The following is a 13,602-nucleotide window of genomic DNA, read 5'->3' on the forward strand; positions in this document are numbered from 1 at the left end:
TATATGCTACTATTGCAAGGCTGCACCATACACGTCCTTATTGCAAAAAAAAAGGTGAAATGCATAGGCATGTTTGCCGGGCAGGCCAAAATAGACCAACCAAATTTACTTAAGATTGAAAAATATATACAAATATAAAAAAAATTTAAGTTCAACAAGAAGCTGTCGAAGTAATGGAAGTTGTCACGAGCAAAACCTCCCAAAAGAAAAAGATTACATTGAGGGACTACTCTCCTATACTTCTGAAAACCCCAGCTTCCTTCCAAATCGCCACTTCCTCTTGATTGAACCAACAGGAAACGGCTGAGCGCTGCTGGTTCTGAAACACGCGCATAGGAATATAGGATTCCATACTACCATTCACGCTCTTACTGATTTGCAGGAACATTACCAGCTTCAATTATCCAACCCACGATCATACAAACTGCAGAAACACTTATTGGAACAGAGTATGATAAACACTTTAAGAAGTTATCGTAGGTAGTAATGAATTAGAATTTATAGAAGTAATAATCTTTTACAACAGCTGATGTGAACTGCACTTTGCATTCATGAACCAAGATAACCGTAACAGCCTTTTGATCAAATTCTACTACATCGTGTACTTCCAATAAACAACTGAAAACCAGGATCATTTCTACTATCCTCTTCTGTCGTCGTAGATAGATTCATGGTTCGATGATGAGTAAAATTTCTATTCTACAAGTGTCTGTACCAACTGTCGCGCAACAAAACCAAGTAAAATCCTCCTAAATTCAACCAGAAATCAAAAATATCCTAGAACAATTTGGAGTTCAGAGCATTGCAATGCTGTTACTATCTGATCTTCTTATTCATGCTGCCGGCGAGCTGCCGCATCTGGAACCTCCAGAACATGAAGATGGCGAGCGCGACGCCGACGAAGACGAAGCCCACAACCATCTCCCCTTCGCCTTCCTTCTTCCACGACACCTCCTCGATCCGCCACGCCGCCGCGTCCGCCGCCGCCGGCGCCACCAGCGCGTACACCCGCCTCCGCTCCCTCACCGCCACGGCCGCCACGGCGGCGGCGGCGCCGCCGTCCGGCTCGGCCTCGTCGCGCTCGGCGCACGACGACCACCCGTCGTTGCTGCCGACGAGGCGCAGCGTGGCGCCGCCGCCCACCGCCACCGTCCCGTCGCTCCGCACCGCCACCGCGGCCGGCGAGGGGGGCGTCAGGGCTCCCGACACGGCCCGCGCGGCGCCGTCCTCCATGTCGACGCGGAGGAGGCGGCCCGTGCTGGGCTGGCCCACGAGCAGGAACCCGCGGCTGACGTGCGCGGCGAGGGAGGCGAGCGGGTCGGGGCCGCCGTACGCCGGCGAGGGGGGGAGCGCCGCGAGGTCGCCGTCGGGGGACACCTTGTAGATCCGCGCGCCCACGGTGAGGAAGGCGGCGCCGGAGTGCGGGTCCACCGCGACGCCGCCCGGCGGCGCCGCGGGGTCAGGGAGCGTGGCGGAGAAGAGCCGCGCGTGGGGCCGCGGGGTGCGGAGGTCGTAGGCGGAGACGGAGCCCGGGGACGCCACGAGGAGGCGGCGGCGGCGGTCGTCGACGGCGACGGCGGAGGCGCCGCGGTGGGACGCGATCGACTCGGTGACCCCGGCGTCGGAGACGGAGAGGACGGCCTCGCCGCCGCCGGCGACGACGAAGTGCTGCGCCGTGGGGTCCCAGGCGAGGGAGGCGGGGGAGACGCCGCGGGCTGGGATGAAGGTGATGACGTGGCGCGCGGAGGCGGCGGCGGCGGCGAGGAGGAGGAGGAGAAGCGGGAGGAGGGAGGCGGCGGCCATCTTTGGATCGGATTGGATTGGATGCGTTCTGCTTCTGCGGAGATTCGTTTCGTTCCAAGACCGAAGAAGCGAAGACGATTTGCGCCTCCTTCTTTGACTTATTTTCGTTTTCTTTTGTACGTATGAGCTGGAAAAGGGATGAACGACAGTATACTCGTTTTCTTTTGGTCTATCGCACAGGGATGTAGAGGAGGACGAAATAAGGCGGCATATTTACGTACGAAAAATAATTTATAAATAAAAATTTTATATACATGCTCTTAGTAACCTAAAAACAAAGGCTAAAAAATAAACTTTGATTAAAAAAACTTAAAATCAACTATAAATTTAAGGTAAAAAATTAATTTTTAGTTGATAAGTATAAGTATAAGCGAAAAGATGAAGATGTCAATCAGATAACAAAGTGTTTGACATTTGAGGCCTGAGGAATTTTGGATGTGCTCTAAGTTTTCGCTGTAGAGCAAGTTCAACAGTACTGCTAATGGTTGGCTTCAAAAATATTCATGTTAACAATAGAGTAAACTAGTAAAAAAAATAGTAGATATAATAGTTTAGCTGTTGATAAGCTATACACAAATATCCATAAAACTACATTTAATATTTTAATCTAACTTTCACATTGCTCTTTCTTTCCGGTTGTTCTTGTCCACTCATTCATCCCCCATTTACTATTCTTTCTCTATCAGCACTTCACAATGAAGACATCGACCCCAGCAATACTTGAGCGGCAGCCGTCGTGGAGCGCGTGTGCAGCAGGCAGCAAATTAGTCACTGGTTTATCTGCTCTCTTCATTATTCCTCTCCAGCTCAGCTTATAATCTCATGTGGAACAGAAATCGTTATTGTTTGGACTACTATTGTACCTGCTCTAACATGCATACCACGTAATGTTTCGGAGATTGGTCTCTTTATCTATATACCCTCCTATTCAATGGACTATTTATCCACTATGCTGCTGTAATGGAACAATAGAATAAGTCTTCACATTGTGACTTTGCATCTATCTTCGTTATAAGTTCGCTATTATTGACTCTACCTTGTAGCAACAACACTATCTCTTATAAATACCATGAGTTTCTACTTTTGTGCCAATGTCTCCTTATCATCTATATTGCGGACTTGCCTTCAAATGAGAATTCGAGTGTAGTAGCACACAATAGATGAGCCGAATGGAGAAGCTTGATAGCATGGTAAGTGTCGGATATGTCGAACCAATTAAGTATTAGGCACTAGTGTTAGAGCTATATATGAAACCAATTAAGTACTAGAGGTGGAAAGGACTTGCCGTAGCCTCAAATTCATAATCGAAAGACATAGTGGTACTGCCTCAAATAGTCAAATTCATAATCGAAAGACACAATGGTATTGGATATAATCCGTACAGCTTAATCGTAAAATCATATATATGTCATCATAAAATCCTAGTTTATTTACCTATGTAAAATGAATTGTAGAATTGTAAGAATTAAAGAATCAACAATTTGATACATATGTTGCTGGAATCACACGTAGATACATTCCTTAGCTTGCAATAGTATTCTAGATAACTAATGTGAGTGTTGTGGTGGACACGCTATAGCCATAGGAGGTGACTATGTGATGGGCAAAGGTCCGACGTAGTGGCAGGGAGGCAAGCCGGACATCTTGGATCGATGTGTTTGTCTTCTCGAAAAGATTGGGAATGAAGCAATCAAACTAAGTATCAAATGAGTTCATCCATGTTTAAAACAATGCTCGACATTTGGTATCGTCTTCTTAATTTTTTTCGTAACTATTTAAGTAACATAAAAACGAAAAAAAAATCCTCTAAAGAGTTTAAAATCCACTCTCCTTACGCTACTTTCTTTTTAGCAAATCGCTCTGCCATTCTTGTTCATATATTGATGTTCTGCCCTTTATAAATAATAAAAATTACTCATATGATCAGTACCCCTGCAACATCCTCCAAAAGCATCATGTTTCTTTATTCAATCTTTTCTTCTAAAAATAGCCGTATAGGATCACATGGGTGCACCCCCGTTATCGCTAAAGATCAAGAAGACACCATCCTCACCCAACAGAACACATAACTAATTAAGCGTTGGCCGGAGGAACCGGGCAGTTGCTATTACACTCGTCGATGGTTCGGAAGGGCGGGTTGTCGTCGGGCTTCACGATGCACCTGTAGCAGGAGCTCCACGCCTCCGGGATGCAGAAGTTGGACGGGCTGCAGATGGTGATCGGGTCGAACTGCGGCTGCGCGACGCCAGCAGCAGCCGATTTCTTCGCCGGCTCGATGATGGCGTGTGTCCTGCCACCTGAGGTTTAATCAACAGAGATTATTCAGTTTGTTATGAAGATAATATGGATTGGTAGAAGATGAAAGAAAATAAAAAAAAAAGGAAGAGGATGAGATTATTGCCCGTGATGATCCACGCTTACCGTGCACCGCGATGGCGAGGCTTCCGAGGGCGAGGAACAGCATGAAAATGGCGCTGAACTTCATGTTGCTGCTCTGCAAAAGTATGTGTGGTGTGTATGTGTATTTTTGTGATGAATTGGACCTTGTTTGTCTTCTGTGTTGATGGAATACAATGGGGTCCTCCTAAGTATTTATAGATGGCGAAATGGCTGGCTTAGTTTAGAAGCTAATCTTTACAAGGGATAAACCCATCCATAATCTGCTGGGTTTGATTGGATGCTTATTAGGAGCGTATCTTTGCTTTGCTAAGAATGGCAATGTGTAATTACGAGGATCATGACTGGATTAGATTGCTTACCAAAGAGGTTAATAGTATCTTTTTACCTTACTATACTAGAAGATTACTTTTGGATGGCTGGTTTTTGGTCCAAAACTAGTGCAAAATATGGGCCTGAAATTTTTCACACAAGGTCTAAAAGTGTGCTTCGATGGGCTGGTAACCCACTAAAGTTGCACTCTGTTTGGGCCGTTCCTCACTTCCTCTTAATGTTGCGGCAGATGCTAAATGAGCCAAGTGGAGGAGCTCGTTAGCATGGTATGTGCCAGGGTCCTCAGGGATATGGCACCAATTAAGCACTGTTGAAGAGAAGCATCAATGATTTGACGGTAGAGTCATGGATACATGACTCCACCTTCTAAGGATTAAATTCTGGTGACTATAAATATTAGGAATAAGTTCACCGGAGGTCCCTCAACTTAACAACGAGGTTTTTTAACGTCTCTTAACCACAAAATCAGAAATCTTCACCCCTAAACTATATAAAACCTTCAAAATAGGTCCCAAGGCAGTATAGTGGGCTGGTTTTACTGACGTGGCATTCTAGTCAGCACAAATAATAAAAATAAATATATGGAGCCCAGATGTAAGTGACCCACATTTTTCTGTTGTTCTCTTTTTCTCTCCGGGCGCGGGCGGAGGCAGGCGGAGTGGCAGCGTCGGCGGGAGCGGCTGCGAGGGCGAGCGACGGGCGAGCGCGGCTGCGAGGGCGGGTGTCGGCGAGTTCGGCTGCAGCGGCAAGCGGAGGTGGTCAGCGCGACGGATGCGGCGGGAGAGGAGGAGAGGAGGCGCGCCGACGCGAGAGGTGGGGGTGTCGGCGGGAGAGGCGGCCGGCCAGTCCGCGCCCACCCAGTCCTCATGATTAGGAGGCGTTAGTATTGGGGATTTGTCCTGATGTTTTGAGAGGTAACTGCGCTCATTTTCGTTGCTTGGATTGCTTGTTCAGTTTTGTGTTGATGTGCTTTCATGCGTAGCCCCTTTGGGTTTTTCTACGTGGATTCCTCTTCGTTCTGCATACTTGTTCACCTCCCAGTCATTTCTTCAGACAGCCCCCCGCCACCTCGGGTTATCACATAGATTTCCCTCAGATTCCTTGAATTGCTTGGTTCTTGGATGAGTGTCTGGTTCCTGTTTCTTGGATGGTTGCATATTTGCAGAGTATTCGGCAAGCTCTTTGAACTACTAGCATCCGAATACTTTTGAACTGCATTGATGTCCCAAACTGTTTTTTTTTTTGTGCGGGGAGTAGGGGGCAAAGCTGGAGAAGGTGGAGGTGTGCGGGGAGTAGGGGGCGAAGCCGGAGGAGGGCGGCCGCCCACACCCACCAGTCGTCGCGCCCCCAGTGATGCGGCGCGCACGGAGCGACCTGGAGCTCGCCCGCAGCCCGCCCATCGCCGCTCTCGCCCGCCGCGCTCCGCCCGCAGCCCGACACCGTCTCCACCACGCCGCTCTCCCGCGTCCACTCGCCCACGCTGTACTTCGATGCCCGCCTCCGCTTCGCCTGCAGCTCGGCGCCGCTCCGCTACCGCGCGGGCCCGTCGCAGCCCTCGCCCGTCGTCGGCGTTGACCTGGTTCTTCTGGATACTGTCCGGCCGGCCCGACGTGGAGAAAAGAGAAGAGAAGGAGAAGAAAATAGAAGGAAAAAAAAAAGATGTGCATCTGACATGTGGGTCCCATGTACTTTTTTTAATTTCTTTTTGCTGACCAGGATGCCACGTCAGCAAAACCAGACAAAAATACTGCCGAGGGTCTCCTGTGAACGGTTTTTGAGAAATTAGGGGTACACATTTCTGATTTTATGGTTAAGGGACCTCAAAAAATCTCGTTGTTAAATTGAGAGACCTCTGGTGAACTTATTCCTAAATATTACAGACATGCGAGCTAGCTTTTAGTAGGAATTTAGTGGGGCTAAGGATGTGCCACTGGTACTAGTTCCTTTAAGTTTGTGTTCTTGGGACGCGCTCGCAGGTGCGTGAGTATGGTGTGATGCAATGTGATATAGCTACATCTTAAAAAAATGGAGTATTCAGCTAAATACCCAAGAACGTCACCGATGCCGATGATTGAGGTGTCGTGCTCCGAATGTGCGGGGACAAAGGACATGACGCGCATAGCAGCCAGGCGAGCTGGCAAGAGAGTGGGTTTGAACCCGTCCTAAGCACGAACCGCTCACCCCGAGCTCCTGCGTCCTCCCTTGCCACCGTCTTCCTCTTGAGCGCCCATCTCATCTTGGTGTCGTCATGAGGATGGAAAAGAGAAGAGAGATGAAGAGAGAGGGAGGAGGAGAGGAGAGTGCTTGACATATGGGTCCCACCTACAGCATCAACAAAAAATGATTTCCCAATAATCAAAAGAGTCGATTTACACTAAGTTTGGAAGATGGGCATACGTTATACATGGTTGTGTGATTGAGAGGGGAGGGGTGAATCAATTAGCAGCAAGATATGAAGAACGCAAAATAGACTTATTACCCTTTTTTTTCCTCCATGTTAGAAAAATAAAAATCTAAATGTTACAACACATGCTAGATAAATAGAGTGGAGGTGCTTTGTAACATAGTAAATATCATAAATATGACACCAATTAAGCACTAACGAGAGGTGTCAAGGACCACCTCAAATTCTATGATCCAAAGACATAGGACATATCAGTGTCCTAAAATTCCATGATCTAAAGACATAGTAGGCTGACATAGTAGGCTGTGTTTGATTATGAAGGTTGGGAACCTTGCTTTTCGGTACGAAAATCGAAGTAGTTCATTAGCATATGATTGATTAAGTATTAGCTTAAAAAATTTAAAAATAGACTAGTATGATTTTTTAAAGCAACTCTTCTATAAAAGGTTTTTTGCAAAAAAAAAACACACACACACCATTTAGCAGGACCTCGGTTCTGGATTGAAAGACTTTGTTTTATTGCTTGCCACGTGCCCACACAAATCTTGAAGCATTCATCTTCTACCTCTAGCTCAAGTGCTCAATTTTTTTCCCTCCTCCCCCACCTTCATTCTTCTCTTCTCCTTAACCAGAAGCTCATTCTCTGGCACCAGAAACACGCTCCCCTGCCGCTGCCTCCTCACTGTCGTGGCGCCAGAAGGCACGTGGTGCAGAAGAAACATGCCGCCACGCCCAACCGGCACCAGGTGCGGGTATATGTGCTCCTGGATAGCGAGGTTGTTAAGGTCGACGGCTCACGCCCAGGCAGATGGAAGTGCTCTCTGCCACCGTCCACATCATTGCCGCGCATCAGGCTCCGGCCAAAGATTAGACTTAAAACTTCAAATTGCGCGTGGAAACCAATTACCCCGGCCAACAATTGAGCCTCTGCCAAGAGAGGAAGTGAGGTAGGGAGTGAAGGGGAGAGGGAAGCGAGGAAAATTGAGCACTTGAGATGGAGGTAGGAGATGGGTGCTATAAGATTCGTGTGGGCACGTGTCAATCAGGAAATAAAAGTATTTTCATCCGGTCGAATGGTTGAGATCCTGCCTAATTTTCTTCTGGAAGGAGGCACTACCGAACTCAGCAAAATGTGTATAATTTAGGCCATGTTTAGTTCCAAAGTTTTTTTTTCCAAACTTTCAACTTTCCATCACATCAAACCTTTCATACACACACAACTTTTCAGTCACATCGTTCCAATTTCAACCAAACTTCCAAACTTCAGTGTGAACTAAACACAGCCTAGGTGTGGGTACAGGTGCTGGTATGCATATATCCTATATACCTATACAAATCATCTCCACTACTAGAAATTCTCTGCTTCCTGGTGCCTCCACGTCATCCTTTTTCTCCAAACCGTTGGATCTAAATCGAGCGATCCGTCCGCCCAGATCGCGCTTCCACCCGCACAGCATCACGTGCCGTCCACCTGGATCTTATCCTCTCCTCCCGCATCATGCTCCGCCTCCCCCACCGGCCGCGGCCACTGCAACGCTCGCTCTTCCACCGCATCGAATCCCAACGAGCACGTCCTCCGCCTCCTGCGCCGCGCGACCTTCCAGTGCCGCAGGTGGTCCCTCTCCCACGCCGCGTGACCTAAGCTCGCACCGCATCACCTCCCTCTCTCCCACCAACAGCATCATCGCATCGCATAAAGGGGATCGTCGGACGTCGGCAGTAGGGCAAGCGACGGAACGAGCCATACCACACGCGCGGCCACGCCAGTTCAAGGGAAACATGCGCAGGCCTAGCCGGCTCCCAGTTGTCTATCCATCTTCCTCTCCTAATAAATGTCACCTGCGTTATTTGGTTGTTGTCTCGCCTCCCTCTTCCTGTCTTCTTTGTATATATTACACACATTATGTTGTTTGTTGTATTGCTGCACCATCCGATCACTCAGGTTCATGGATCCATCTTATAGGCGATGAGATTAATTGTTCCCCTTCATGTTGATCCCTATTGTTCCCGGTTCATCCCTAATCCAGCATTCCTGGTAAATATCTCTTTCTAATCGATATTGATTGATGCAGATTGTTTCTCGGCAATTCAGCTATTAGTTCATGACATATATTAGTATCCCAACCTGACCTCTTTTCTTCCGTACAACAGTATTTGTGGTTGCATATTACTCACTCCCTGCTTCACTTTCTTCTCAAATTTGACTGTAGGTTTATTTCTGGATTCAAGTACACTACAACGTTGAATAATAAGTATATTGGCACAATTTTTTTTTGGTACATACTACTAGATTTGATTCCAAAATATACATTTTCTGCTATGCTCAATTTTTCAATCATTCAAGTTACCTTGCAACTGTCCATGAATTTTATATTTTATACTGGTTATAGTATTATGTACAAAACACTGAGTAGTAAACCGAGCTGACCAGGTCAGTGAAGCAACTACAGTATTTGATATGCAAGTTATGCAACTATAGATAATTCTTTGAGGTGACAAATTATATAAAAAAATGTCATCCTCCAGGCAGACGGTGATTTTGCACATGATGTGATTGGAGATAATTCCATCATATGCAGCACGGTGATCAATGATGTAAGTGAAAGGTATAGTCTCTGCAGGTCCCTCCCTCCTGGGATTTTCTTTTCAAATGTTAATTGATTTCATAATTTAAATTATAGTATTATTATCTCAAATTTTTTCTTGATTTTCCTTATCTTTCCTTCTTATGTATTTGAGGAGGCAAGAACCAGTAACCTTTTTTTACAGAGCGATTAGTCAATTGCTAACGTCAGTTCAGTCGATCAATCTGCAGAACTTCCCCCCGAATTTGTATGTATATTAGGTTACTCATCTATAAAACAGGAATTGGTGACTGGGCAATAAGCTTCATATCATCGATATTAGCTGTATCAGGTATTTTTCAGCTTTGCTCTTCTCATTTGGAAACAAGCTTTTGGTCTATATAAACTGTGTTCAGTTAGACAATAGATAGCCTACAGTAGCTCCAGCCAAAGTATGTATATGTGACCATTTAATTGTTGTCGCTACATGAGAAAGACTTCTCTTTATCTCATTTCTTTAACCTTATTGGTTCATCATCCTTAGTAAGCTCCTATTGTACGAGGACCCTAACTCATTTCTTTGAAAATGGTGTACATCTGTGCAGCTTTTATGTTAAATCCTTCCATATAGAATCCGTGCACGGACCCTTTAAACCTATGTCAATACTTAATATCCCGCAGCAACGCGCAGGTATCATCTAGTTGCTAAGAAATCACAAGCGTACATCCCTAACAAGAGCATTTTAAATATCTGATGTGTTGTACTGTTGTGCCTTATGGTTAATGGAAGGTCCGAATCGGTGCTAGGGAGGACAAGGAAAGAATGTGGGTGGGAAGCGAATGGTCAGTCCATTATAGCATTACTCATATGCTCCGATGACACGAGTATTCCAACAACATCCTCCAAAACATCATGTATTTATTCAATCTTGTCACAAAAAAAAAAAAGCCGTACAGCATTACATAGGTGTATCCCCGTTATCTCCAAAGATGAAGATCTCTCTCATCCTCATCCGATCGAGAGCACATGACTAACTAATTAAGCGTTGGCCGGAGGAACCGGGCAGTTGCTATTACACTCGTCGATGGTTCGGAAGGGCGGGTTGTCGTCGGGCTTCACGATGCACCTGTAGCAGGAGCTCCACGCCTCCGGGATGCAGAAGTTGGACGGGCTGCAGATGGTGATCGGGTCCATCTCCGGCTGCACGACGCCGCCACCAGCAGCTGATTTCTTCGCCGGCTCGACGACGACGACGGCGTGTGTGCGGCCACCTGGGGTTAATTATTTATTCCAAAGAAAATTACAGAGAGATTAATTATTCGGTGTGTGATGAACATATATATGGATCGGTAGAAAGATGAGAAAGAAATGGTGAGGTTATTGCCCTCTGACCACACTTAATTAATTACCATGTACCACGATGGCAAGGCTTCCGAGGGCGAGGAAGAGCATGAAAATGGCGCTGCACTTCATGTTGTGTGGTTTGCGAAGTTTGTGGTATGTAAGTATGTAACTATGTAAGTATTTGTGTGTGATGATTGCTGAATTGGACCTTTGTTTTGTGTGCTGATGGAATGCAATGGGTCCTAGGTAATTTATAAATGACGAAATTGCTGGCTTAGTTTAGAAGCTTATCTTTACCAAAGGGAGAAACCCCATCCATAATTTGTTGGGTTTGATTGGATGCTTATTATAAACCCCGAGAGATTAATTAGGAGCGTATCTTTGATTTGCTAAGGATAGCAATGTGTAATTACGAGGATTATGACTGGATTGGATTGCCTATCCAATAGGTTATAATAGTATTTATTATTACCTTACTATACTAAAAGACTAGTGCAATATATGGGCCTGAAAAAAATCATATTAGGCCTTTAAAAATGAATAAGTCCACTCTAACTTTCTCAATTATAGGACCAATCTAATTCGTATCCCTCAACCGTAATACTAAGAGCCTGTTTAGTTGGTGAAATGAAAATTTTTTTTTATCACATCAAACGTTTGACCGTATGTCGGAAGAGGTTTTCGGACACAAATGAAAAAACTAATTTCATAACTCGCCTGGAAACCTCGAGATGAATCTTTTGGGCCTAATTAAGCCATCATTAGCACATGTGGGTTACTGTAGCACTTATGGCTAATCATGGACTAATTAGGCTCAAAAGATTCATCTCGCAATTTACATGCAAACTGTACAATTAGTTTTTCCTTTTATCTATATTTAATGCTCTACACATGTGTCCAAAGATTCGATGTGATGTTTTTGCGAAAAGTTTTTAGGGAACTAAACAGGGCCTAAATATCTTGACCCTTCAACTATTAAAACCAGAGTAATTTGACTTTTTCGGGTACTTTTAGATGGTTTTCACTAACGTGGCTCGTTGATCTGGTCCAGTCAGCATGTACTTTTACACATCAGTGCCCCTTTCTTTCTCCTCCCCTCCCCCTCCCTAGTGCCCATATCGCCACACAAGCAAGGAGGTAGTCAATGACGAAGGGACTCCGGGTAGCAATGATGAGCAACTGGCGCGCTCTCCGCGTCGGCCCTGCCGTGCTAGGAGTAGCCGAGCCACCGGCAACGCACCAGCTGGTGAGCATCAAGGACGCTACATACGACGAGTCGCTCGTGAAGGGTGCACCACCCACCCAGCGACGTCATCATCGCGTACCTACGTACCCAGGCTAAGCGGCATCAGCTACGCAAGGTGGTTGACACAGTAGAGGCGCAATGAGATTTCACCATGGAGAAAATGAATCGGTAGTATGTGGGGCTCACCGTGCTGATCGAGCAGGTGTGGATACCAGGAAAGCGACAGGTAGGCGGAGTGGTGACAACCCGCGGTGAGGTTAGGGGCGGCTAAGCAAGGTGCCCAGGTCCTTGAGGTTGCCGCCAATTTGCATTGCTTCCCGCAGTAATCCTTCTACGTAAGCAAAATCTATTTCAACAGCGCTCTCGGTTTAGTTCTATAGCGCGATGCATCTCAGAGCCGTCTAACTGTGCACGTCGTCGTGATGTCTACCCACGTTGGTGTCTTTTTCCTTTTAAATAAAGTTCACGTGGGTGTCTTTTTCCTATTCAAATAAAGTTTCCTCTCAAATTACTTATCCGATCTACAATCCGATTATACCATTGTGTTCGTTACAATTAAATTTTAACAACAAGATCTTACATGATTATGTTACGGTGTAAAAGTATTTATATTTGTAAATTACTTTTATTATATACATAAGTTACTTTTATCACATATATATATATATATATATATATATATATATATATATATATATATATATATATATATATATATAGGAGCGTATCCTGTGCACACAGGTCCTCGTGTATACACACCGTGTACACCAGCTAAAAATTATCACAAAAAATTCTAGGAAAATTCATACATGTACTTTCAATAGTATTACATCTACGTGCAAAGTCGCATCTTCAAATTCATTCTACACAGAGAATAACAAAAAAGATAAAATTCTGACAAAATTGCAACCATAAAACTGTCCGATTTTTTGTTTTTTTGTTACGGCTAAAATATAATGAATTTGACGTTAAGATTTTAACCCTAGGTGTAATACAATTGAAAGTATGTGTATGATTTTCTCTAGATTTTTTGGTGACATTTTTTAGTTGGTGTGCACGTGTGTACACGTGAGGGCCTGTGTGCATAGGATATGTTGCCTATATATATATATATATATATATATATATATATATATATATATATATATATATATATATATATATATATATATATATATATATATATATATATATATATATATATATATATATATATAAAAGTTACTTTTAGATTTGACTAAATTACTTCTTAGACATATAAAAGTAAATTCAATAAAATCTAAAAGTAATTTACATATATTCTAAAAGTAACTTAAAATACAACAGAACTAACTTTGTCACGACATTAGAAGTAAATTCGTTGTAGGGGATAAAATATGACATTTTAGTTAATTCCATAATTTGTGCTGATTAATTTAATTTCTAGATAGAGTTATGTTTTTATCTCTACAACAGATTTACTTTAAATGACATGCCAAAGTTACCTTCGTTGTGTTCTAAGTTACTTCTA

At 44.5% G+C, this 13,602-nt stretch overlaps 1 protein-coding gene and 1 long non-coding RNA gene across 3 annotated transcripts; one reads left to right on the forward strand and one right to left on the reverse strand.

Annotated features, from left to right (window-relative positions):
* Positions 1-479: 479 nt before the first annotated feature.
* On the reverse strand, positions 480-1,933 carry LOC127768436 (uncharacterized). The gene has a single exon (XM_052294019.1). The coding sequence runs from the start codon at positions 1,801-1,803 to the stop codon at positions 817-819; it is 987 nt and encodes a 328-aa protein (XP_052149979.1). The 5' UTR covers positions 1,804-1,933; the 3' UTR covers positions 480-816.
* A 6,506-nt stretch (positions 1,934-8,439) lies between these two features.
* On the forward strand, positions 8,440-11,055 carry LOC127766361 (uncharacterized). 2 transcript variants are annotated; one of them, XR_008016236.1, is made up of 3 exons: positions 8,440-9,853; positions 10,107-10,192; positions 10,292-11,055. It is a non-coding gene; the product is annotated as an uncharacterized LOC127766361 (long non-coding RNA). The 2 variants fall into 2 exon arrangements; XR_008016235.1 differs by having other exon boundaries at positions 8,440-10,192.
* The last annotated feature ends 2,547 nt before the right edge of the window (positions 11,056-13,602 follow it).

This window comes from Oryza glaberrima, chromosome 1 (genome assembly GCF_000147395.1).
Source record: "Oryza glaberrima chromosome 1, OglaRS2, whole genome shotgun sequence".
Taxonomy (NCBI): Eukaryota; Viridiplantae; Streptophyta; class Magnoliopsida; order Poales; family Poaceae; genus Oryza; species Oryza glaberrima.

Excerpts from the sequence above, each read along its gene's own strand:
- LOC127768436 (XM_052294019.1), bottom strand. The coding sequence starts at position 1,803 with ATGGCCGCCGCCTCCCTCCTCCCGCTTCTCCTCCTCCTCCTCGCCGCC.